The sequence below is a fragment of the Melospiza georgiana genome, chromosome 3 (genome assembly GCF_028018845.1).
Source record: "Melospiza georgiana isolate bMelGeo1 chromosome 3, bMelGeo1.pri, whole genome shotgun sequence".
Taxonomy (NCBI): domain Eukaryota; kingdom Metazoa; phylum Chordata; class Aves; order Passeriformes; family Passerellidae; genus Melospiza; species Melospiza georgiana.
The window spans coordinates 101292660-101318906 of record NC_080432.1 but is presented as its reverse complement, the minus strand read 5'-3'; the positions used below and the strand labels follow the sequence as shown (position 1 = coordinate 101318906).

General features: G+C 37.4%; 1 protein-coding gene across 2 annotated transcripts in view; it reads left to right on the top strand.

Moving 5' to 3' along the window:
- The first annotated feature begins 260 nt into the window (after nucleotides 1–260).
- BMP5 (bone morphogenetic protein 5) overlaps nucleotides 261–26247 on the top strand; it is a 54300-nt gene continuing 28313 nt past the window's right edge. For both annotated transcript variants that reach the window (XM_058020733.1, XM_058020732.1), the window contains exons 1-2: nucleotides 261–744; nucleotides 24346–24538. In XM_058020733.1, the coding sequence (XP_057876716.1) occupies nucleotides 261–744; nucleotides 24346–24538 (677 nt within the window). The remainder of the gene's footprint in view (nucleotides 745–24345; nucleotides 24539–26247) is intronic.

Here is a 26247-nt window from a genome sequence, read left to right as displayed (position 1 = left end):
ACAGTGGAAAATTGGAAGTCTGAATTTCAGCTTTCTTAGAAATAACTGCAACCTGACACATTCCATAATATTTAAACAGGGTGGGGGGAGAGGAATCACCAAAGATGTTACGATGTTATGTTTAGAGATGACATTGACATGAAGAATAGGTAAATTTTGTTTTTCAACTACTGGGAAAGCAGACCTCATAGGAACTCAGAACAAGTAGGAGAAAAGTTGTTGTTTTTTTTTTTTTTTCCTTGTTCTTTTTCTTTTCAAAGATGAACCTAACTGCGCTCAAAGCTTTCGTGGGCTTGCTCTGGAATTGCTGGGTTCTGGTGGGTCACGCACAGGGAGGTTTAGGAGACAATCATGTCCATTCGAGTTTTATTTACAGGAGGCTGCGGAACCATGAGAGAAGGGAGATTCAGAGAGAGATTCTCTCTATCCTGGGTTTACCTCACAGACCCAGACCATTTTCACCAGGAAAGCAGGCTTCTTCTGCACCCCTCTTCATGCTGGACCTGTATAATGCCATGACAAATGAAGAGGATTCTGAGGAGCTGGAGTATTCACTGAAGGGATCAATGGCAGGGGAGAGCAGAGGGATACGGAAAGGATACCCTGCCTCTCCAAATGGATATTCGCGGAGAATGCAATTATCTCGCATGACCCCCCTGACCACACAGAATCCTCCCTTAGCCAGCCTGCACGACACCAACTTTCTGAATGATGCTGACATGGTCATGAGCTTTGTCAATTTAGGTATGTGGAAATATTTTTTGTTTTTTGCTCTGTCTGACAAACTGTTAGCCTGCTCTTGCGAAGGGCAAACCTCTCGGCCGAACTGTAACCTGTTCTAAAGCAGCAGGATTGAGCCCCGGCTGCTGTGCCACCGGTAAAAGAAAAATCATACGGATGGTAAAGTAGCTACATTGTAGGTGGCCATGGAAAAAGATTTTTCTCACTGTTTATATAAAGTCAGTTTCTATAACTTCCCTCTGCTGGCTTCTGTTTTCTTTCTTTCATTGATGTAATGAAAATTCTAGCCTTAGGCCAACTAACTCCTTTTTTTTTTTAAATCTCTAAAAATCAAACACTTATGCCTATTGCTCAGTTATTTCCCTCAGTGTTTTCCTTAAAGCTTACACATGAACAAACAACAGTTGTTAATATTTTAAAGCCTAAAAAGGTATGAAAAGGGAAAAGTTAAACCATTAAAAAAATTCTTAGGTTATTTAGTGGGGTTTTTTCTGTTGTTAAGAGTCGGAATTTTATTATCTTTTTAGTTGAATGGCTGGATTTTAAATAATCTGTTGCTGTTCCTTTGTTATTTCTATTTAATAACAACAGGCTGTGTTTTATTATACTGCTATGGTGCTCAGAATCTACAATGGTTCTTATTTTCTCTGTCATAAATAAATTAAATGACAAGTAGAGTATTAAACACCAGAAACATGCAAGCAAAGAATGCTTTTGAAAATTATATCAATTCAGATAGAAAATCTGATAAAACTAAATTATATTGGCTTCTGTGTGTAATAAACATGCTTGCCAGTTACATTGTAGGAGAAAAAAGCAGTTACAGATTTCTTTACTAAAGCACAAGTTAAATCTCATCTAGAAAGCTGCAAATAATTCAAAATATCCATTTAGTATTTTTATAAGTATTTGAAATGCTGCAGGACTCATAAATTTGGCTAAAAATGCCACTTCTCATTGGACTGGAATAGCAAGAGATTTAATTGAAAACTTGAAGTTTCACAATAAGCTGGTACAAATTCTGATGAACTCTTGTTTTCCAGGGTAATACTTTCTGTAGAAACTTTTTAACAGCGGCACATGTTCCAAAATACCTTCATTTTATCACACACATTCTGTACTTTTTATGTCTACCCGGTTTTTAGTAAATACTACTACTCCAAATACTAAAATTCTAGGAAAGTAACACTGGAGTTTATTTTCCATAATAATAAAATCACTTTTCATTAGTTATTTGGCTGACAAGGAGGTGTTCAAGTCTGAGATCTTTTTCCTTAAGAGTAACAAATGTCCACACCTCTAAATACGTTTGATTGTTGTTTTTGCTCCGGAAATAGCAGGTTAGGAAAGAAATGGAATCTGTTTTTTGAATGTGTGTTCCATATCATTAGGAAACAGTTAGATATTGCTCATGCATTACTTTTAAATTAACATTGCGTGCCTCGATTTACCCAGAGCTTCTGGAGTCAGCTGAATTTAAAATAGCAAAGTTATACAGAAAAATCAGAAATACTTTCATCCTTAGCTTTAGTCAAGGCACTGATCCTGCAAAAATATTCCTTGTACTTCCTGAGAAGTACCCTCTGTAAATATATCAGGGACCATTCCATCAGCATCCCTGAGGACTATTTACATGGGACCTAGCCTTTGATTTCAGAAATGTCTTTGATTACAATAGGACTTCTCGCAGTGAGTGAGTGGAAGTCTTTGAAGTTTCAGAGTCAGATATGTCCTAGACTGATCCTACTGTGCTTTCCCAGACAAAAACCTTCTCTGGAAGAACTCAGGTTTCCACTGAGAGTCTTCCTTTGGATAGGAATTTTCTAATATTTGTCTTATTTTGTTGGGATGCCAGTGCTGCCTTAAGAAAGTAATTCTGGGAAGCTAAAGCTTATCTTATGTTTCAAAACTGTGAAAACTGAGACTGAATGCTGTATTTTTCTAGTGATTAATATTAATAGACACCATTAACTTAAAATACTGTGTAAATATCATGTTTGATTTGGCATCTGTAAAATTAAAATGTGTCTCAGCTCTAAGATAGTTTAAATCCTAATTCACTTTTAATACCCTTCCATGCAAGTTGGATATTGTGGTATATCACACATTCCATGGTGTAAAATGCATAAAAAATATTGATGACCAATACAGATTAGCTTCAACATTTTTATTAAAAAATCCTGTTTCAGTATAATTAACATAAAAATGAAATAAATCATGGAAACAAGTAACCATTTTATATGATTTATGCAGTATGAGATTGTGACAGATGAGGGCAAGCTCTTTTAATGGAGAATGGGGAAAAATATGCAGTGATAAGTGAATGCTAATGCTGTACCTTAAAATCAATAAATGCTGATGCAGCAGAGTAATAACTCAAATGGATTTAGAATTGAAGCCCCGGAAAACTTGCATCAAATAAATCTGCTCTGAAAATAGTATTCACCATGTTCATACGTGCACACCATTAATTACATAATGTGTAATTATAAAACTCTATTAATCATCATGATATTTTAAATTGAAACTTTTGTACATAGTTGTACCAGTTATAGAAATTTAAGACATATATATTGAAACAAGAAATATGTAGCTGAGAGGTTAGATAGCAATTATTAAGCATAAGAATTGAAAAGACTTAAAAAGATTAAAAAGTAAAGGAAAAATAGACAAAAACAATTTCATATTAAAGAATAAAAAATTAAACTTTTATACTAACTTTGATTAAAACCCCAACCTGTCAGAGCTGCAAATACCTCACTTTCAAAAACAAATTTAGAAAATAATTATCAAGGGAACTGCAATCATAATTCTGTCAAGTAACCAGGGAGAAAAAAAAGAATACATTTACTTTTCCTGAAGTTAAAATTGTAAACACCTGCCCTTTCTACTGGAATTTATATCAAAATTTCCATCTCTTTCTTTCTTGAAAGATACAACAAGACAGAGATTTTGTCTTGTTGTTTTGTATAAGACTGTGTGTGTTGGCAACTCGCCATAAATATTGATGAGTGTAACAGAGGAGTTAACTGGGTTTGGTCCAGCAGTCAAAGAATAAATCCTCCACTAAACACACTGGGGTTTTCAAAGATCTGGTTCTATCACCTTCAAATTCAGAACTTTGTTTTCCTGACTGGGTGTTTTTTTTTATCCTATTATATTTTATTGTCTTATTGCAAAACCCCGAGTCTTTAGAGTTCTGGCATCTTCTTTTTTGGCTGGTCTCCCAAAATGACATATATAGGATACCCCATTCCCCAGAGAACAGGCAAATAATGCTTATGCAGTCCAACTCACTTTTTTGCTCACTCAAAATTTAGTTAGGGAAGGACTTTTTTAAGATAAATGTTAGTGTTCCCACTCTTCACCTCTTACAAAAAGAGGGGTATTGAATGAAATAGATCTACATGGATGAGGCTTGGAAAAACAGCAGCCCCTTTGTAAACTACGTTTAAACATTTCAAATACTGATTTTTCCATTATCATCAAAGTGATCATTAAATCCACTATACTTAGGTATTCCTTCTTATGCCATTCCAATGGTCTGTATTTTCATTTTTTTTACACCACGTCTGTTAATTTTTTCTCATAACAGATTGTTTCATTTGCTAAGCGAGCCTGTTTGCTTTCTTCATATTTTCCTGTTAATTGATATGAACCTTCCATAAAATGGGAGATATATATCTGCTTTTGTAGTTTTCTGTTATGTTTTCTTTTTTAGCATATAAAATTAATTGCAAAAACTTGAATGTGCAGATCACAATAAAATGTGTGACCCCTGATGTACATGTGCTAAGAAGGATAAAATAATTACTGAGATTTTTAAAGTAACCAGCCCACCTCAGAAAGATATGTTTTCTTATTCACACACAATGTGAATGATTCCACAATCTTAGAATAATTTTGAAACCGCACATGCTGTGTTCAGTTCTTAAACTAGACGCTGAAATCAATGGAAATTTTGTCTGAGGCACAGAGGACTGTTAATATTTCTCCACCTTCTCTATCCCAACTTTGAATACTGTTTTACAGATTATATGCTTCTTTAAAACCTGAATCATTAAGAAAATACATAAATTCAAAAGATTTATAGCCCATTGTGTTCACTGGAGAATGCTAACATGGTATAGAACAAATTTTACAGCTACTTTGAGAAACCTACAGTACATCAATCTACACTAAATACCTGTAAAAATATATTTTTGTTACACACGTAAGAGAAAGGATTCCTTACTGCAATTAGACCCTGAGCATACATAGTAGCCCATTTCTTAAATTAAACTAATTCAGTTTCTACAGCCTTCCACTCACAGCTAACATATCATCAGCTAGGAATATGGAGTGCTAAGCTATAAAATGCCAGGAGCTGAGGAAGGGGTTTGAAGGATACATGCAAAAAGGCCTCAGGATCATTAACTTCTCTCCTAAAGCTCAGGAATGAGTGCACTTTCTTTCTTTTCCACAGGATTTCAGATGTTGCTGTCTTAATTTTAACCCTACATTAATTTCTTTGGCTGTGGCACAGTTTCAGTGTATAAACCCAGGCTTCTAAAGAAAATATTGACACAGCCTTAGCTGAAGTGATGGAAAGAGCACTATTATCTTGCCTTGAACAGAGGGATGCTATTGCAGAGATAAAACTTGTAAAATTACAAATAGACCCCATGTCTTTAATTGTGGAATTGGATCAATACTGAGAAAAAAATGAGAAAACGTCTTTGAAGCTTTTATTCAATGGCAACCCCAAGTCAATAAGGTTTTGAAACCTCGTTTTTCACTCTTTTACATAACATTTAGAACAAATTGGATCAAGGAGGTCTCACTTAATTTTCATCCGAAGTAGACATCACTTGACATCTCGAAATTCTAAGACTTTTTTTCCCTTTATTAAAGCTTTATCACTCAGTGAGTGAAGGGAATGAATTTCATGTGACCTAGTACAGTCAGGCATTAGAAATAACTATGAATTATGAAATAATTTTCTATGATCAAATTAAATATTAAGACAACTCTTCGTAAAATGCTTTTGTTTGTTTCTAGAACAAAAGGACTTTAGTCACAGGATGACATGAGCTAAAAATCCTCATTCAATACTTACAATTCATTATAGTTTTAACCAATTTCTGTGCAATGGCAGAACAGATTTTTGGAGATTGCTTTTAAGTTTTAGAAAGAAATATCCTCCATATCCCTTTTCTGAATTACACTACCTTTGTTGTTTTATATTGAAATGCTTTATATTTCCTTTGAAATCTCTCAAGTTACATGAATCTTAAGAACTATATAGCTCTACCTCAAAATAGGTTTGTGTGATCCATAAATATCATCTAACAAAATAATGTTTTTATAACTGTCAATTAATTTTTTTGCCAAAGTTAACACTTTAAATCCAAGTAAATTATTGTATCTACCCAGCCAAAAAAATGTCAAGCTCTCCATTAACTGGGGTATAAAACTGTCTGACTCTCCTTGCCGACAGGTTTGAAAGAATTTGCAGATAACTGAAGAGAAACTGATTTAGCAGATGGTTAGACGTGCATGGTGAAAAGCTATATATATGTATGGATATATAAAAATATATATTATTATTAATATTTTTCCCATTGGGAAGAACGGCTGACCTAGTTCCGCTTCTTCTTTAGAAAGTGTTCCTTTCCAGACTAAACACAGACTTTGGGTGGGGTTTTGGGGATTGCATGTATTGTACAGTGCATATTTTCCCAGGAAAACACAATCTGGCAGTGACTCTGGCTAACCATGAAAGACAGAGGCAGGCTTGTGGAGACATCTCTGTGTGGAGAGTATTAGGGGAGGAATCCTGCCATGGATTGGATGGAGAGCCTCTTGATTCTCTCCCTAAACTCTGTTGTTTTCTAAGACAACTGGACAACTTTGGCATCTATGTAATCTCCCACACTTATTGCTCCTGTTATTATTTTCTCTGAATGTTAAATTATGCAAAGAATTTTGCTGTGGCCACCTGCCTACTTACTGCCTGAGTAATGGGGGTAATTATGACAGGGGCAGTTTCCTTCTCTTTTCTCTGTAGCCATGGCAGTTCCTTTCAGCTTGCTTTCATAGGCCCACATACTAATAGAATTTGGAAAAAAAATGATTGCAGTCTGATCATTCTAGGTGTCGTCTGGTGTTTCCACATAGCTGAGAATGAACAGTTTATGAAGTGCCAATTGCAGCCTCCAGCTAAAGAAAGGCTCCCCAGGGCTTCAGGAGAGCTCTGGCTGCTACCAGACTTTATAATTATTTCCCACACTTTTCCCTATCCTCTCCTCCTTGTCCTTTCCCTTGTCTCTAACCCCTGCTGCCTAGGCAGGGTCGCTGAACTTTAGTTTTATGTCAGTGGCATTTGGCTGCAGAAAGGATTAAAGGCTGAGAAGTGGTGAGTCCAGGCGACAGCGCAGGAGATGGAGAGGGAAGGAATGAGAGCAGGCATGACAGAAAAGCAGCAAAGCACAGGCTGGGCTTTAGGAGGACATCCCTCTTCCCAGTAGGTAGCAGCCAATGTGCAGGGCTGGATACAGACCTGCTGGGCATGGGAAAGGTTCTCAACAGAGAAATAGCCTCTGCAGAAATTGCTGGAAGATTTAGTCCTGCTCCTCTGTGCCTCGTGTGGAGCATGATGTTGCAGCACTTCCCATGCCAGCATTCCCATGAGAGCATTTCCCATGCCAGTAGGATTACAAAAGTGGAAGTTTGTCACGGTAGGGAGAAGGTGAATGCAGATGGAGAAAGAGCAAAGAGCATGACAGAGAGAGATAATGTACCAATGAAAGGCAAAATTAGCACAGGTGTGGGTTTCTCCTCTGAGTGAGCCTTGAAGGCAAAGGGAGCACTTTTCTCCTGAATCCCTTGTGGCAGAGCTGCTACCTCAGCCTCCCCAGGCACTTGGCTTCCCAGGCAAAACTCTCCATCCTTGCAAAGCAAATGCAGCTCCCCCCAGCCTCCGGTATGTGTGTGCCGGGAGCACACAGACGGGCTACTCACGTTAGCAGCCGTAAATAACTTGGGAGCCGCTTTTAAAAACCGCAGGTTAAAGGATGAGGGCTGCCATGACGCACACAGAGGTTGAGATCAGAGGAGCAGCTAAGAGGGGTCAGGAGAAACAATGAATCCCCTTGTTCTGAGTCATATTTATGAGTGCTCCATTGCACCTAAAGTTCATATTTATTGGCTAGGCCAGGGGGTTTCCCTATTTGCTCATCTCTTAAAATAACACCCCTGGTTAAAATTTCCTATAAAACACAGAAATGCTACAGCAGGCAAAACTTGTCAACCCTGACAACTACATTATTTAAGTTTGTGGGTGGGGTACACCAAGCAAGAGCTGGTTCATGTTTTGTACTGAATTATGAATTTTTTTCTATACAAAACGTGACTGTAATAAAAGTAGAAAAGGAAAGATTTTGTAGCTCAGCTTTCCACTCGGAAATTTCCCAGTTATTGAAAGATGCTCCAAGAGGTGAATTTTGGTGTTTAGTTCCCAGCTCTTTTTGAGCAATTATTCTGGTCCAATAGATCAAGAACCTGCTTTATTAACCACTACTATACCACTTAATACACATGTAGTATATGAGGCACATGCGGTACCTTACCAAAATGTGGTTCTACTTTTTTCCCACTGTAATTCAAGGCAAACTGAGGCAAAAATTATTATTGAGTCAAAGCCTAGAAAACTAACCAGGGCAGCTAGTGCTTGTTCATGATATGTATTTGTAGCTAATAACCAGTGACTTTGCAGAAGCAAAGTGCCACATCATTTTCTAATTCAAGGAGAGTCAGGATGAGGAAGAAATTTGTACAACTGAAATTTCTGTAAGGTTTATCCTTATCTGACTTAACAATATTACTTATTCAGACTCCATGAGAACCTTAAAGTCTTATCCAGCTTTGATGATTCTGTAATTATATCCCTTTGTTGACTGGGTTAATTAAATGGAATTGTTGTTGTTTTAATTCCTCAAGTATTTGACTGTAGTCAAATTAATGAAGTTAGATTCATATGATTTGGTAAAACTGTACCCCTATTCCAGAGTAATTATTGCAAATTAAAATAAATTTGGCTAGGCATACCCATTTAAAACAAAAATGGAGGGGAAATACACATGGGGTATGCCCCTGTAAGATATTGTAAAATAAATTTAAAAATTCATTTTATTGGACTTTTTTGATTGTGAATGGCATAATTTTTGGACTTAGAGGTGTTAAATTCTGTTCTGAGAAAGAATAAAATTCTGGAAAAAAACCTATTTCTGTTTTGTTCTAGGCCTTAGAAAAAGAAAGGGCAGGGATGCTGAATAAGCAGGGACTCTGAATTTGGAGCAGTGGGCAGATGGTATCTGATGGTATCTGGTGCCTAGAGCCATGAGATTCTGGTGGCACAGTTTTTTTCAAAACACTAGCTGAGAAATTGAAGGAGTGGGAGAAGTGTGGATGATATCGCTGTGGGAGCAAGTCCAAGCCCAGTGTACAATCCCACAACAGCTGTAGTCTTTGGGGTGATTTAGGATGGTGGAGATCCAGCAGGAACATAGCTCTGGGAAGGTTGTTCCCAAGGTTAGCTCAGCTGGAATATTTGTCAAAAGCTACAAGTCATAACGTGCCAGTGATCCTGAAGGTTAATTTGCTGCTTCTGAACAGGTTGCCTTGCTGCCTCATACATGAAAATTAAATGTATGCAATGGTTTTGGAGGGAGTCAGTCCCACTCCAGCTGAGTCAGAGAGCGAAATATCAGAGCAACCTCATAGGAAAATCCTGAAGAGCCTCAGATAGACAATGAAAACACTGTGCTTCTGTTTTCCAGTCCATAAAATGAGGATGGGCAAACACTCCTGAGTTCGTTTTCTCTTCTGTGCGTTGCCATTCTTTGAAGTTGCAGAGGACTATTACAGCTTTTGTGTTTTACTCTGGCTGTGTGCTCTGTAAAATACTTTGCTTCTAAAAGCCTCACAACACCTTGCACTTCATCATGATGATCTCAAATGTTATTTTAGAAAGGGCTAAAAAGGCTCTTCTATAAGGGCAACAAGTGTGCTGTTCTTAAAATACAGTTTACAAAATAATGAAAATGAGAAAGAGGCACTGGAATGTAAGCACCAAAACTGAGATTTTTGTTCTGGTGTAATGAAGAGAGGAAGTGTGGCTAGCTTAGCTCTTGTTCTCAGAATATAGGTTTGTGTGTCTCTGAGTCATGTGTGCATGCAAATCACTCTGTGTGCATGGCTTTGTGTATGTAATATAGAAAGCATGTAAATCTCTTCAGTTTTAGTCACTGGAATTTTTTCCTCCTTAAATAATAATATTCTTTCCCATCAATACTATGTGGCTTTAACAGCCCTGACCTTTCAAGCTGCCTGTTTGGACCAGTGTTTATCAGATGACCATTTGACCTCCTTGTTAATTGTACTTAATTACATCCTGTTGTAACATTTTGGAATAAGGAGGCGAGTTTATGGATCGGCTCCAAAGACCTGAAGACTAAATCGGCAGCAGAATTCAGTGGTATGAGGTGCTGAGCAATCTTGTAGTGAGGCTGATGAGAGCTGTGGCTTGTCCAGTCGATGGCAAAATTAGGTCCTTAGACCAGTCCTTTTCCATTTAGGATTGTTGGTACTTCTGTGAATAACATCACACTATTTTTTTTCTCCAAAGAGATCAAGAAAGGAGTGAGATATCAACGGTACTGCAAGGGCTGAAGTTCACATTTGATGATATAAAAGAGAGTAGCCTCTGTTTGCACAAATGATATCTCTGTAGCTTTCCAAAATTTCACAGCTTTTAATGCTTCCATAGAATTGCCAGTTCCCACAAGTTTTTTGAGACTTAGATAATATTTGCTACGAGATTTTCTGTGCATTGATGATTTATGAGCACATCTAAGGTATCATTAGGGATCAGCAATTATCCCCTGCAGCTGCAGAAAAACAAAAACGAAAACAAATCAACATCCAGAAAGAGTTGCAGTTCTTGAAAATGGTCAGTCTAAAGGCTCAGAAAGCAACTTCAGGCACTTCTTATTTTACAATGCTTTTCATATAGCTGATGGCTTTTGAAACACATGGCATTGACCATATCATTTCTCTTCTCTCTAGTGATAATATATATATATGTGTGTGTGTGTGTGTGTGTCCTTTTCTGTTGTTGTTCCATAGCTTACTTTCCACAAATTTGTAGTAAACTTGATTTCCAAAAATACAGTGAGGAAAAAGGGAATAAAAGCTACAAAATTACCTTTACGAGGTGAAAATCTAGTCCCAAAATTTTAAGGCAAGGCAAAAGAATACACCTTCAATTTTGTTTTATTATAACAGTGATCAATAGACTTCTTGCAGAATGAAGTGCCACAAAAAATTGTTTGTAGTTGTTAATTGCACATCATTATGGCATTATTGCAATGGTTTATCATCCAGCATGAGTCAAATTCTAGATAAAAAACATAAGTTACTTAGGGCTGTGCTGTGAGCTCTTTGGCTGATGCAGTACTGCCCATGGTTGTCACTGTGAACTGAACACTACTGTGAAAGCTAAAACTTTGTACTGTCTTTCATGTAGCAAAGGTTAAACCTATAGTTCAACTCGAAACAATTGCTTTACATAGTTAAATGTTTTTTGTGTATTGATTTAAATTACAAGCCTATGTGATTAAAAATAAAACACAGAATTTGCTGGATGTCATAATACAGTATTCAAAAGATCATAATTTTTAAATCCTCTTGGGTGCTAAGCAAGAGAAAATATACTTGGAAACATACAGGTAACTATGATGACATTCAGGAAGCACTGATTTACTTTTTAGAATTTTGAGAGTTAGTATAACATGACACTATACAGTATTGTATATCACAGTAATTTAAAATTACACAATTATTATTTCAGAATAAATTTTTTTCTTTATTTTTTTTGTTATCTCTTATATCCTATAGCTATCAACTATGGTTCTTCAAAAGGTAATTTTTTTCATCACTTCTTAAACTATTGAATTAATAATCATGTTTAATGAGGCCATATGTAATAATGAGATCCCATTTACAAGGACAAACATTTTTAGATATATCAAATTTTTAATTTAAGTAAGTATATCTTAAATATCTTTATAATTTTATAAAATATATTTACATATATATTTTTCTATAGAAATATAGATATGTGTTAATACAAAATCCAGAGGCAATTGGTGTTGTGAAGTAAATTATAAAGACAGACATCACAGAATATTCAGAGTTGAAAGAGACTCACAAGATTGAAGTGCAGCTCTTGAGTGAATGGCCTATATGGGGATTGAAGCCCCAGCCTTGGTTATGTTAGCACCATGCTCTGGCCAACTCAGCTAATCTTGAGGCTGATTAGTTCAAGTTCATGCTGCAATTCATTGGGTCAGAATGAAGAGAGTAGTGTCATTAGGATTGACAGCATGTTGCCACTGTTTTGACTGCTCAGCAGTTGTGTTCTGCTTCCTCCATATTTGTGTGTATTCCTTATAAACGTAAAATACAAAAGATGTTCTATTAGGATGTTTGTGTGCATGGGAGACCTTGTCTAAAAGGCATCCATCACTCAGCTGGAACCAGTACACAGGAACACTCATGAACTGAAGTCTTGGCTCCATGGGCACAGCTGCCAAACTAGTTATGACCTGTTCATGCTGTATTTACATTACCATCTGCTGCTCCACAGTAATGAAGCTTCTTTTATTAACATATCACTATATCATTAACATAACATCATTATATCAGTGAGATTTACCACAACCTCCATTAAATCATGCTGCTTCTCCTTGTCTGCAGGTAGGGAGCTTGCTTTCATCAAAATGGGAATGAAAGCATGTATCCAAAAGACGAGGCTGTGCTGCTTCCAGATTGACAAATGGGGTTTTTTACATTTTAAACCACAGGTTTAGCACAAGCATGGGCAAAGGTTGATCAGCTGCTACAAAATGCATGTGAAATATTCTTAGTGGTGTGATATTAAAAAGATTGCAGGTCAGGTTCCCACTCCCTGCTCATTCTTACCTCCTGCTCAGAAAGACACCCAAGTTTTGCACATCAACTCAGCAGACTACCAGAGACCATCTTTGCTGTTCCAGAGAAGTGTTACACCTACAGCACAGTTGTAGATACCTCTACCATTGGCTTAGGTATTGTGTTTGTGAGTAACTGTGAGGGGAACATGAGAAATGCAGTCCTAGGGGGAATAACACTGAAATGCAGAAATATTACAAGCATGTCCACAGTCCTGGGCTACCAGCTGTAGGTGGCTGTGCCTGAGCCAGGGGCAGATGATCTCCTTAAGTACCCTCCAACCAGAGCCTCTCTGTGACTCTGTGACAGGGTAGCTACAAAGAAGAGGGACCTTACTCTTGTCTTGTACATTGACATCAATCATTGGGTCTTTTTCAGAGAGGAGTGATGATCTTGCATCAGACAACTGTTGGATGAACAGTACTGTGTGCTCAAAATGTCATACTTTCTACTTTGGAAATTAGTTTCTTGCTTGTTATGTAATTTTGAGCCTCTTGTGTCTCTCTCCCCAAGCCTCCAAAAGAATCTACTGTGAGGAATCATGACCTAGTGTCATGTTACCTGGAATTAATCTGAGCTCATCACATTGTTTGTGAAGATTGCTTTTCCTTTCCTTTGGCATTGCAGGTGTAGTGCTGGATGGCCAATCCAGAGGTATTTTATTCACTAACTATTGGTGAGTTTCTGCCCAAAAAAAGGGTCAAAAAGATAATTAGCTTTGGTAAATTTTAAGCTTCTTTCAGGGAAAAAAACCCACAATTTTTTTCCTTCTTTTTGAGAGGACTTATTCCATGTGCGGGTGAAATTATCTCTATGGGCGTAAATCATGGTCAGATTAGACTGACAGAGCTACAGAGGAGAGGGTACATTTTGTATCTGTATTAACAAGCTGTTAAAACCACAGCCAGATCCCAAAGTGGCTGTTAAAACCTGCCATCTGAAAGTGCCATTTCTCACCACCCCAGGCCAGTCTCCTATCTGCTCCTCCTCCTCATCTTCCTCCCATTTTCTTCCAGTGCAATGTCTGTGAGGTCCTGCCCCTGCAGTGCTTTTGGCCCCGTTGCTCTGTTTCTCAGCACCACCTCAGGCTCTCCTAGGTGGCTCCTTGGTGTTGGACAACAGCAAGAGTGTGCTGGACAAACCTGCAAAACAAGGGCAAACAGACTATAAAAAATGAAGCTTAGTCTCCTTACATTTTTAATTTTATGGAGATGGCTCAGTGTAGTGATTAGCCCAGTAAACATTTTTGCAACCAAAGTATAAATCAGAGGACTTCTGATTTTATTTGATCCAAGCTGACAGAATAACTAAGTGCACGGCCTATCAGCAGCTATTTTTTGCAACTGCATTTAATATCCTGTCTATAATATAGTCCGGCAAAATTTTTTGATTTCTTATATGTAAAGAAGCCTTCTTCTACTTTCTAAATGAGATGTTCTTGAGGGCTTCCTTCTTTATCCTTGTTACAGCTGGACTGTTTTTATGGAATGTTTGGTCAGTGTTAATGGGTGTGGGTAATATTAAAATACTCAGATGTGAGCACAGAGTAAGCAGAAAATATTGCCTATCCAGTCATATCCAGCTTAATGTTCAGACACAACTTCCATGGAAGCATTTCCAACAAATTCCACAGCAGAAAAGAGATGGAGTTTATTAGACAACATGGGTGAGTGGTAAATGGTAGAGTGGCTTGCCACCTCTGGCTGGAAGTGAGCAGAGGGTTAACATGAGCAGAAACTCAGGAGATGTGAGAAGATAGAGTGCACTTTAATGTTTAGCTTTTCCTCCCCTGCCAGTTGCCCTATGATGATATATGCCCTTTCACCTTCCTCAGAAGTTATGTTCCATCTGTATACTTTTACAGTGTCAAAACAGTTATAACTTACACCTATTTTCTGACCATTGGATCCCAGAGGTATAACTTTTGTTTCTATTCAGTTGCAGCTGAACCCAAGAGGGATCTTTTTTTCTGTCATTTGTTAACCTTGAGGTTGTGTTGATCTGACATCCTGACTTTCACACACAGTCAGAAACCTGGCAATAATTGTTAGTTTTCTTTGTGCTGATCTGTGATTATAGAAAAACAGAAATAAATGTGAGAAAAAATGGAAGTCTATTGACAGATAGTATCAAAATTTACTGGCTTTGCCAAAGGTGAGGCAGAATAGACATCTTTGAAAACAGCAGGCAAAATTAGCAGCCTGAAGTGGTGGTGGTGTAAGGATTAGCTAATTTATCAATGCATTAGCTCAGAACTACGTAATAGAGGGATCTTTGTGCAGTTCTTTTTTTCCAAGTAAAGATTTATTTATCACTGATGAAACTGAACGCAATCAGAAATCTAGTGGGTTTAGATTAACGCATGTATTTGTGATTGGAGTGCCTTTGTAATATGGTGTATCTTAAAACAAAAAGAAAACCACAGGGTCCTTATTTATTAGAGATTAAATAGCACATATGGGCAGTTGTATCTTTTGCTGTGCTTTGTGCTACAGCTGAGCAACTGGAGTGAAAGATTTGCATTTGTCAGGTTGAAAGATACAGTGCATTATCCTGTCAAAACCATGAGAAAAAGGAGATCTTGAGGAATCACATTTCCAACTATCTTGTATGTTACGATTGTGATAGTACCCAGCCTTAGACTCTCAAAGTTCTGTTCACTTCTAGAGCTCAATCTCTTTGTCTGGTTACTTCTCCTCTTGTTTTGGCTGGGTTCAAGGCAGCATAAGAAAGGCAGGGTGTTGCTTTCCCACTTATTTTGTTTCAACAACTGAAAGCCTTCCAGCATTTAATTATCATTGGACCAGCTGCAGTGCAGCACTTGTTTTGACTTGTTGAGCAAGTGCATTTGACTTGGAAGAAGAGTAGATTGAATGAATAACACATGTTTAGCAATGAAATTTTTAACAAAACATTGGCTCTTGAATGAAGACCAGCAATTTCATTAAAACTTCTGCTTCACTCCACAATTTAATGTAAAGCAGCAAGAAGGTATTGTGGGTAATCTCACAGTGTCCAGATCACCTGGGAGGTTGTGTGTGAGAAAGCCAAGCCCAGTTATGCCTCTTTGATGGAGGCGTTCCTTTAGGTATCTGCTTATACTAGTTGCTGGCAGGCACTGTTACATGGTTTCTGGGAACTCTTTCATTCTCATGGTGAATGCTGGAAGCTTTTAGCTATTAACTGAGTTCTAATTCTGAAAATAATTATTAGAAAAAAAAAAAGAAACTTATCCTTTTACATATTCACTTATATATTAGCATGGGTGTATAACTTCAATTTTTTTACCTGGGTACTGTCTATCACTTACTAAAGTGAAACATTTCTTTTTAATTTACATTTATTTATAAATGTAAAACATTGCATGCACAGTTTGAGGGGATTAGAAAGTAGAAATCACATAATTTGAAAGTCCACCTTAATATTTTAGTCTTTACACTATTTGGAGTTTCTGAAATGTGTGTTTTGTGAATTGGCAAGGATCTATGAGATCTTATTGACTAAAATAACAAAATGAAGAAATGAACATTTTAATAATAGAACAGCACTCTCAAAAGATGTAATACTTGATTAAAATACATTCATACAGTCTAACTTTTTCTTTTTTTATAAATAATGGGATTTTGAAATGCATTTCTTTGAGGGTTAAAGAGAAAAAACCAATAAGTGACATAATATTTTCTTTGAAAAAAGAAAAAAGGCAATCGGTTTTTGTTGGTTTGATTTTTTAATTGTGCTTTCTCTTTTCTTTATTGCTTTATATTCCCATTGTTGAAGGTGTTTTCATTGACTTTATTTTGATTTTAATCACTATGCAATTTATACTGTTCAGTATGTCTGTTCAATTATAGAAGGGATGTTGAACCACTAAAAATTTGGATTCAATAAGTATTGCATTTATTAAAACTGTCACTAACTGCAAAGTATTTCATCAAACAATTTTCAGACTGCCTCTAATTCTGGTAAACAAAGTAGGAAAATATTGCTCATTGATGTCAGTACCTGACCTGAAAATAAAGGATTTAGTGAAATAACTAAATTTACAGCAGTGTATCTAGCTTCTGTACATGACTGATCAAACTTTATTCTTTGTGTTTTGAAAACAAAGTTTCATGTGAAAGTAATTTACATTATTATTTCAAAACCACATCTGTAAATATATAATTACTTTAAATACAACCAATATAATAATAATAAATGCAGAGAAACTCAAATAAAAAGTACTGCAATAAATCACTTTTTAAGGAACTGAACTGTTGCAATGAAAAAAATTCTCCAGACTTGCCCTTTCTAATTAAGCAAAATCCCCACTGATAAAGGAAACAGCTTTGCTCCAGCTGGAAGGGGATCTGAATGTAGATTAGGTTTCTGACAGTGACTTTCGTGTCTAAGACAGGATATGTGTGGAATGTAATTTGGGGACTCCTGTTTTCAACCTCTCCCTACATTTGTCATATAGAATCATTTATATTGAGAAAGGATCATTGACTCCAAGTATGAAACATTCACTGACAAGTCCACCACTTTGAGGGCTTCATTCTGCTCCCTGTACCTGTCTTCAGCCTCAGGGCACTGGCACCCAGAGAACAACTGGCCCAGCTCTATTAAAGGCTGAGACAAAGAAGACATCAGGAACTGCAGCCTTTTCCTCACCCTTTGCTACTGTGTTTTTCCCCACATCCAGTAGCATGGAGATTCTCCTTTGCACTCCATGTTTGGTGATGTATTTACAATAACATTTTCATTGTGTTTTAAGGCAGTGCCCAGATTACATTATAGTTGGGTATTGGCCCTTCTAATTTTCCCTCAGCATAAACTCATGCATCCTTGGAGTTCTTCTGATTTCCTGCCCCTTCTTCCAAAGTGCACAAACTGCCTTTTTTTTTTTTTTTCTGATTTCCAGCCAAATCTCTTTGTTCAGGCAGGCTGCTCCACTTCCCCATTGACTGTTTTTTTGGCACATGGGGACAGCCTGCTCCTGGTCTTTCAGGTCTCTCTTGTGAAGGATGTCCATCCTTCCTGGACTCCTTTGTCCTTCAGTCTGCCTCCCAAGGGACTCTGACAACCAGCCTGCTAAACAGGCAAAAGTCTGCCCTCAGGAAGTCCAGAAGAGCAGTTCTGCTGACCCTCTACCTTACTTCTTCAGAATTAAAAACTCCATTATTCTGTGTTCGCTGTGCCCAAGAGGCCTCCAACTCTACATCACCCACCAGTGATTCTCTGTTCACTAGCAGCATGTCCACCTTCCCTAGCTGAATCCCTCACCAGCTGTGTGAGTGGGTTCCCTTCCACACATTCCAGGAACCTCCTAGACTGTTTTCTCTCTGCTGTGTTGTAATTCCAGCAGAAAACTGTTAAGTTGAAGTCCCCCATGAGAGCAAGGGCTGTTGACTGGGAGATTTCTCCCACTGCTTGTAGAACATTTCATTTGCCTCTCCATCCTGGCTGGATGGTCTGTAACAGACTCCTACCAGGATAGCTGCCGTTTGCCTTCCCTCTGATTCTTATTTATAAGCACTCAACCCAGCTGTCACCATAATTAAGTTCTAGGCAATTAAAACATTCCCTAGTATAGAGGGCTGCCTCACTGCCTCTCCTTCCTTGCCTATCCCTTCTCAAGGGTTTATAGCCATCTTTGGCAGCACTCCAGTTGTGCAAGCCATCCCACCATGTTTCTGAGGTGAAAACTACTTCATCCTAAATGGAAGACATGCAGTGGGGAAGTTTTGTAGTTAAAATGCTCAGCTGAACAATTATGGTAATGTAAATAGTAAATGTCTAATGTCACATAATAAAAAGAAGTCAGGTGTGGGAACAAAAACCCATTTCATTCTGATTTTGGACCTCAACCCCTGCATTTCTTCTCAGGATGTCCCATTGCTGGGTTACTGGCATCCTAGCAGTTAGGACACAGTCACTGAAATCAGCTGATAAGGATTGAACTGTCCTTTGAGCAAGGACTATCCACTGGAGCTGCAGTGGACCAAAGAGGAAATGTAAATAAACTCTTTTGTTCTGTTTACTGGCTGGTACAAGACAACTGACCCTGAACAAACAGAATTGTCTCTCCACTGACCATATCAGGCAGCCATCTCTGGTGTCCAAAGCAATGCTTTAAGGACAGGGGACTGTTTCTTTCAATTTCAACGTCCAACTCAAAATAGATTCCCTGAGTTCACATCAGGAAACTTACCATTCTAAAAAATAGATAAACCTAGTAAAGCAGTAGTGCTTAGAGAATTAGAATCATAATCTGCTGCTTTTTTTTTTTTTTAATCACTACTTTGGGAAGTTATTTTTCTTCATTTTTGGACTTTAAAAGTTCCCCTGATTTACAACCTTTTCTAGAAGACTGTAATCCTCATTCAAAGGCCAATGAACAGGATGAAATGGCTGCCACTTGCTTCAATATTGCCTAGATTGTACATATTTAGGACTTGCAGGGTGAAAAAATGAAAGGTATGCTTTCCCAGATAAAGTGATTTTCTAAAGCTGATATTCATTTTCTACAAGCCAAAAAAGTTACAAAGATTAAAAATATAAAAATATATATTTTGGAATCTGTAATCTGGTCTCTCTTCAACTGAGAATGACATTCTTATGAATGTCCTTAATTTCTCTCAGAAGCACTTCATTGAAACATTTACACCTAGCATAGCTGTTTTATTTTGGGTTTTTAAAACCCTGTATGCTTCTCTAGAATCTCTTTCCCCCTTTCTACATACCCTACAAAACATTTGTTGCCTTAATTTATGAAAGGTGAGTCACCCTAAGCAGTCTCATCTGTGATACTGGAATTTGAATGAGAGAGAGAAGAGCAAGAGTGGGGTAAACAGCTATTTGATGTCTGTCTTTTCACAGTAGCACAATGGCTAATTCCTAGGGCCTCTGACCTTTCAGTGTCCTGTAACAGAGTACTTGCATTAATCTGTTGCTTATCTGTCACCTACCACATTTGATATTTCCAGTCTCTGCTTTCAATTATCAGTCATTAGAGGCAGCACTGAGTAATTTCAGGAGAAAATGCCTGGAACCTTTGACCTGTTTTGGTCAGATAACCACAAGTGTTCACTGTAGATAAACTATCATTTCATTATATTCAAGATGTAAATGAGTGTCGTTTGTAGTGTATCAGCTTACTGTAAACTTTATCAACTTGGAGTGATTAAAACTGACTGGTTTACTTAGTACTTATACAAAGAATTTAGAGTCAAACAGTGAAATTCAGTGAGATTAGTGTAAATGACCCTTTCTAGTTATACAGGTCTGTAAACCCTCCATTTTGCCTTGGAACATAGATTTAATAGTTAAAAAGTGACATTAATTTGATTAGGGAAGGTTCACTGTTTGTGAAGTGAGTTGGGATCCTGGGATGTTATATTGCAAAATCAGCTTATTATAACATCTTTCAGCATGTGTTTGGTTTGTTACCCATTTGCCAAAGCAGCTTTCACTTTTCCCATGTGTCGCAGCCACACACCAACATCTTCAGGAAAAGTGAAGCACATATCAGTGTGGAGCTAATCACTAACGAAGGAGCACATCTAATAGTCCCTCAGGCACTATGGCCTAAACTCATTGCTAGCAGTTTTTATATTTTTTAAGCTCAGTCAACACAATCAGATATTTATAACTGAATTTCTAAAATACTGATTACTTGTTATACATCTGTGTAAGTGCTTTAGGTGTTTTTTTAGTTGTTATTTTTTTTCCCTCATAAAATAAATAGTTTTGTTAATGAAAAACAATGCATGATATTTTATTTCGGTGTAAAAGAAGACCTCTTTTCCAAAATACCTTTTTAAAATTTGACTTTTTTTCTTCTTAGAGTTGGATTTAGTGTTAATACAGTGTAAATGTTTCATCAGTTTGCCACGTGGGTGGAAAATATCATTCTTTCCCATCTTACACACAGGTGTTTGTGATATTCCCCTGAGCCATGACTTGTCTGATGTAACTGTAGTGCTGCATATATTAATTTCAGGTGGTATAAAAATGCCATTTTTAAAAGTCAATGCTAAGAATCCTGACCAATGAGAGCAAAGGAAGATTTTTTTTTTCATTTTTTTTTTTTTGTAATCAGCATTGCCCCTAATATTCTATTATCTTTTACTTAGAAAAATTCTATTCCTTCAATGATTAAAAAATACTTACGAATTTTCTGTTCAACTGGTTTTTAGATGCTGTGATTTGTCCCACAGAAATGCATTTTGGCAGATGTACTGAGCAGGGCTGGAATGGCATGAGAACTTTCTGAAAGGACCGAATACTTGAAAATTTTAACCTGTGTTTTTCAGGCTGCCAGTGTTGAAAAGCTCTTGCCTGTGAAATAAAAATATTTGAGAAATGGTGCTTCCCTGCACTTCATGCTATTTCAGCAGGACAAAGGACCTGACAGATACCCTACTGAGCATTCACAGTCTTGCCTGAGAAGGCATTTATTAGATGCAGAAGGGACCAAGATTTGTGTATTATTTTCAGTAATAAAATATTCGTTATCATTAAATAGTATTTTACTTTTTTAACTTGTCTACCATTCTAACTATTGGTCATTATTGTAACATCACCATCACCTCTTTTTTTGCAGTCTGCTATATAATGCAAGATTTTAAGTTCTCTACATTTGTATGCAATTTCTTTTATTCTTTTTTGCTTTTTACATTGGCTGATATAAATTTGCAGATAGACATTCAGGGTTCACGGCAGAATGGAACCTCCTTGGACTCAGGGAGTTTTTGCAGTGATGTTCAGTGTTTCCTACAGCCCCTCACTTCTGCAGACTGTTGCTGCTCTGAAATCCTGGCCTGCCTGTTAATCCTGTCTCGAACCACAGAAATTTTGAACTTGTGTCCCTTTCAGATGACAGTACTGCATCTTCCTTGGGTATATATGAGGAAACACAGATAAATACTACCTATGTGTGTTGTAACAATTAATTTGATGCCCCCCCCAGAAAGTGGCTGTCAGTATTCTTTCAGCAGTTGAGTGATCCTGAGAGATCCCCACTGATACTGTGAGGGGTGTTGTGGAGGCTTCTGTCCAAACTATAACATTTAGGCAGACAACTACTGTTTCTAAACTAATGTTACTAATTAGAAAGTACTTGGTAGAGACTAGATGAAAGGAAGCTTCAAACACAAATAAAAACAAATCTGTCCAGTAGTAGTGGCATTTAAACCTTTTATTCAGTCTTTAATTATTCAGTATTTACTCATAGTGAGTAGTGCTTAGTTACCCATGCATGCTGGTAAATACTTTTTGAAAAAATACTATCCAGAGACAGCAGAAAGGTTTGCACTATGCCAAGTCTGTGTTAGATATAGTTCTCATTTGAAGGTTATTGACATATCTGTTCCATGACAGTTTTGAAATGCTCAGTTATAACCTCAGGAACTTGGAGCAGACTCTGTGTACTAGAAAAAACCCTCCCGGCTCATTGCTTTTGCATATGCTAATCTCTGCCAAGCTCCTCTGAAATGAAAGGCTTTACATGGGTATTTTAAAAAAAAAGCAAACAACTCCCAAACCCTAAGTCAGATCTCTGTATGTATCTCACGGTTTAGAACCGGGCAGTGGAGCTGCTAAATAGACTGTATCCTGTTTCTCTTCAGTAGCAGCCCATCCATCTTCAGCTACAGAGCAGCCAGTTTACATGCTTCTGCTGCTTTTCTGCTTTACTTTTTCTGCACAGCGTTCGATGGCAAACCCATGTAAGCTAAATACGCACTTGAGCCAAGCAAACCTCACAGTTAGCAGACAATTTTCCTTTTGTCAGCCAGGAGAAAGTTCATTTTCACTGAAGATAAAGTGTTCTTATAGCCTATATATTTTATTTTTTGTGGTTCTTACAGCAATACAGACTTGTATGTAAAAAAAAAAAAAAAGCTAATGAAAGGAAGGAGGGTTTGGATTTTTGAAAAGGTGACAGGGAAGTGCACTGCAAAGAACGAGTTACATGACCACAGGTGACTTAACTAGTAACTACTGCTCTGAAAATAGTGTTAATTACTTTTTATTCACTAGCTCCCACTTTAATATGTCCATAACTATACCCTTATATGTCAAGCCCAAAATTATTTTTTTACCTTTTAGCGGATTTCTATTTTGTAAGACAACATATACATTATAATAATACAGATAGTTATGTTTATATAAAAAATTATATAATTATATGTGCATGCAAACACATACATATTATGTATGTAGAAAGAATTGTTTGGGAGGCATATATATATATAAGCATGTAAGTATAAATATTGTAGTAATTTACATATTATTCATACATGTAGCATTTAGTAGTGCAAATGTGTGCTTTTTCAGAATAGACATTGTTCCTCCCTCAGATCTGAGGACTGAAATGCAGTAAAAGAGCTGGGGTTACAGAAGAGAGTGTTTAGAGAAGCTGAGTGCAGCCATAAATGTTTAGTTGGTTATCTAAACCAAATCCCATCTCTGTATTTTAGACTTTGTCCACCATCAGTTAAACAAAGCATGTATGTCACCAGGCAGGTGGAACTTTCCAGAAGACAGAAATTCTGTCTTCCCACGGAGCACAGCTTATTCATAGGTCAATGATATGTTGTACTCTGTGGAAGTGGAAACCATGGATCATTTTCCTTTCCACATCCCTAAAATCTGAAGGATGAATCCCATAAGGCGATCATCAGCCAGTACTATGGCCTGTAGTTTCCGTTGTCACATAAAAATATATATTCCATTGCAAAAGTTGCTCCTAACTGAGAATCAGAACTGCAGCAGACAATGGAAATAGACCCAAACCAGTTATAAATTAAAATAATCTGGTTTGTTCCTCTTAAAATTCTGTAGAAACCTCAATTAAGCAATCATTAGGCTTGCTTTTTTATTTTAAATTGTGGCAGTGTCAAAAGCAGTAGGAGCTGCACCTGCCCACCAAGAACAGGTTTGAGGGGACTTCTCAAGCCAGAATTGTACCTCTTACGCTGCTGGGGTGCCAGAACCACTTGGCCCTGACCCACAGCTCCTTCTTCTGACCACTGGAAAGATGACGTGCATGCCATTAGAGTACAACTTGCGCTAATTTATATGACTTAACTGCTTCTTAACTATACAGTTGTTGCAGTGCAGTTTAGTACCACTTTTATTATGTTAAACAGAAATAAGCTGCATTCCTCTCATCGGCCTGGATATTAGAGGCAATTAGTGTTTTTCAAAGTCAGCTATAGTTCTGACATTGCTATTGCTGTGCTTATGGCTACACTGAAGTCCTAAGTCCTTTCACAGCTTTTAGTTTGTCCATATTTCTAGTTGCTTTACAACATGCCCCCTTTCAGCTTTTTCTGATATTCTTTCCACTCCAGCTTCTGGAATTTATATAAAAGCCACAGAGGTTTTTTTTCCTTTTGAACTGAAGATACTGGGCTGGTGGAATTTCCTTTAACTGGAAGTATGTCTGGGCTTGTGGTTTTATTATTTGCACAGTTTTATATTGTCATGTTTGTTAACCCCCGAGCAGAGGGAATACTCCATTCATCATGGGAAGTGGGCATTTGTTTCACGTCTTTAATTTACATTCAATTCTTTTTCTCACAGTTGAAAGGGACAAGGACTTCTCCCACCACCGAAGGCACTACAAGGAATTCCGCTTTGACCTGACTCAGATCCCGCACGGAGAGGCAGTGACAGCCGCCGAGTTCCGGATATACAAAGATCGGAGCAACAGCCGATTTGAGAATGAAACCATTCAGATCAGCATATATCAGATCATCAAGGAGTATCCCAACAGGTATCCCAATCCTGGTGTGGACTCATCACATGCTGAATTCCATCTCCTTTGCCTGTCTTAAGCAGGGACAATATTTGATCATAAGTGCACACCTGACAAGGCATCGTTGCTACCGCTGTGGCTTGTGCAGTATTAATTCTTAGGCAACAAAAGCAAGCCCTGGATAAGACTAAAACTTACCTTAAATGTAATTTATTCCAGGCTTATGTCCAAATTCACCAAATAATCTGCCCATGCACAGAGCAGGTGAGGGTTCATTCTCTGCGAGCAAATGGATGAGTCCCATGCACAGTCCAAGTGTCTGGGTTTGGGAAATGCAACATTTGCTGACACTGAAGTACTGCAAGCCAAGATTCACTTAGCTCCTTAGAGGCAGAAACACTGTCTAACTTTGATTACTTTTGAAGAAGTAATCACTTTTTTGCTTGTGTTTGACAATTCTGCAGAAGGCAATTAAAAGATAAACTCATGCATTAACTTTAAGATGACATGTGCATACTTAACACATGCTGCTCACCATAACTGAACACTAAAACAAATCATAGAATCATCTAGGTTGGAAAACTTCTTTGAGATCGAGTCCAATCATAAACCTAACGCTGCCAAATCCACCAATAAACCATGTCCCTAAGTGCCACATATGATGTTGCATGAGCAAATCCCTGAATGGAGTTTGCAGAGCTCTGTGTATGACATATTTCCAAGACTATACAAGACCTCAGTAAATTAGCAGATTTCACCAGGCAAAGTAGCTAAGTACCTGAAAATTATGATTGAAAACTAGTATCAATTCCAAGATGCTTCTGAGAAAGCTACATAGACTCAAAATATAGGGATTGAAATTAAATTGGTTCATGTCTTTTCTCAGAAAATGGGGGGGGGGGGGGAAGTTCTATTTTAAGATAAGCAAAAACTCTTCTTCATCTTGGAACTGATTTCTATCCCAGGAAGGTCTGGCAAAACCAAAGAAAATGTCAGCTTAAACTTGCAGAGTATTTGGGAGGAAACAAAAGCCTCATCACAAGCTAGCTTGAAGGCTGAGCCAGAATTCAAATTTCCTTTCTGCCCACAGAATCTAGAGCTTATACCCTCCAGGTCAGATCTCTGAACTCCAAGTCATAAAATATTTATGGCAATAAACAGGGATTCATTTTATACCAATGGAATCAACAGGAGGGAAAACACTCATCCTTACAGAATACCTTTCGCTTTCTTAGTAAATTTGGGGATGAAGAAAATAGTATTGGGTTTTATTTATTTTTTTTACCTCTATCTTCAGCTTCCCAAAAATTCTTTTGACATAGGTTCTAAAAGAAACTTATTGGAGGAAGGAATGAAGCAGGGAGGAACAAACCATATCTTTTTCAAGAGCACAGGTCAAGGCTAAGGTGATGAAAGCTTTTCACCTGAGAACTCAGAATTTTGTGAACTAATGGGAAAAACTATTTGTTCTAATACTTTTGATGTTTTCTTTTTAAGTTCTTGAATATTTTCAGTTGGTGGTTTGTATTCTATTTTATAGAAAGCAAAACTGTTTACCACTCAGATGAATATCACAGTTATTACCTGACTTGTTCAAACGGCAACTGCCTCTGTGAAGGCATTAAACAATGCTTTTGATTTCTTTCAATGCATAAACAGAAATTTATAAATGCTTTATATTTGCATCTACAATTATAAAAGCCCCATATCCTCTAATGGAAACATGC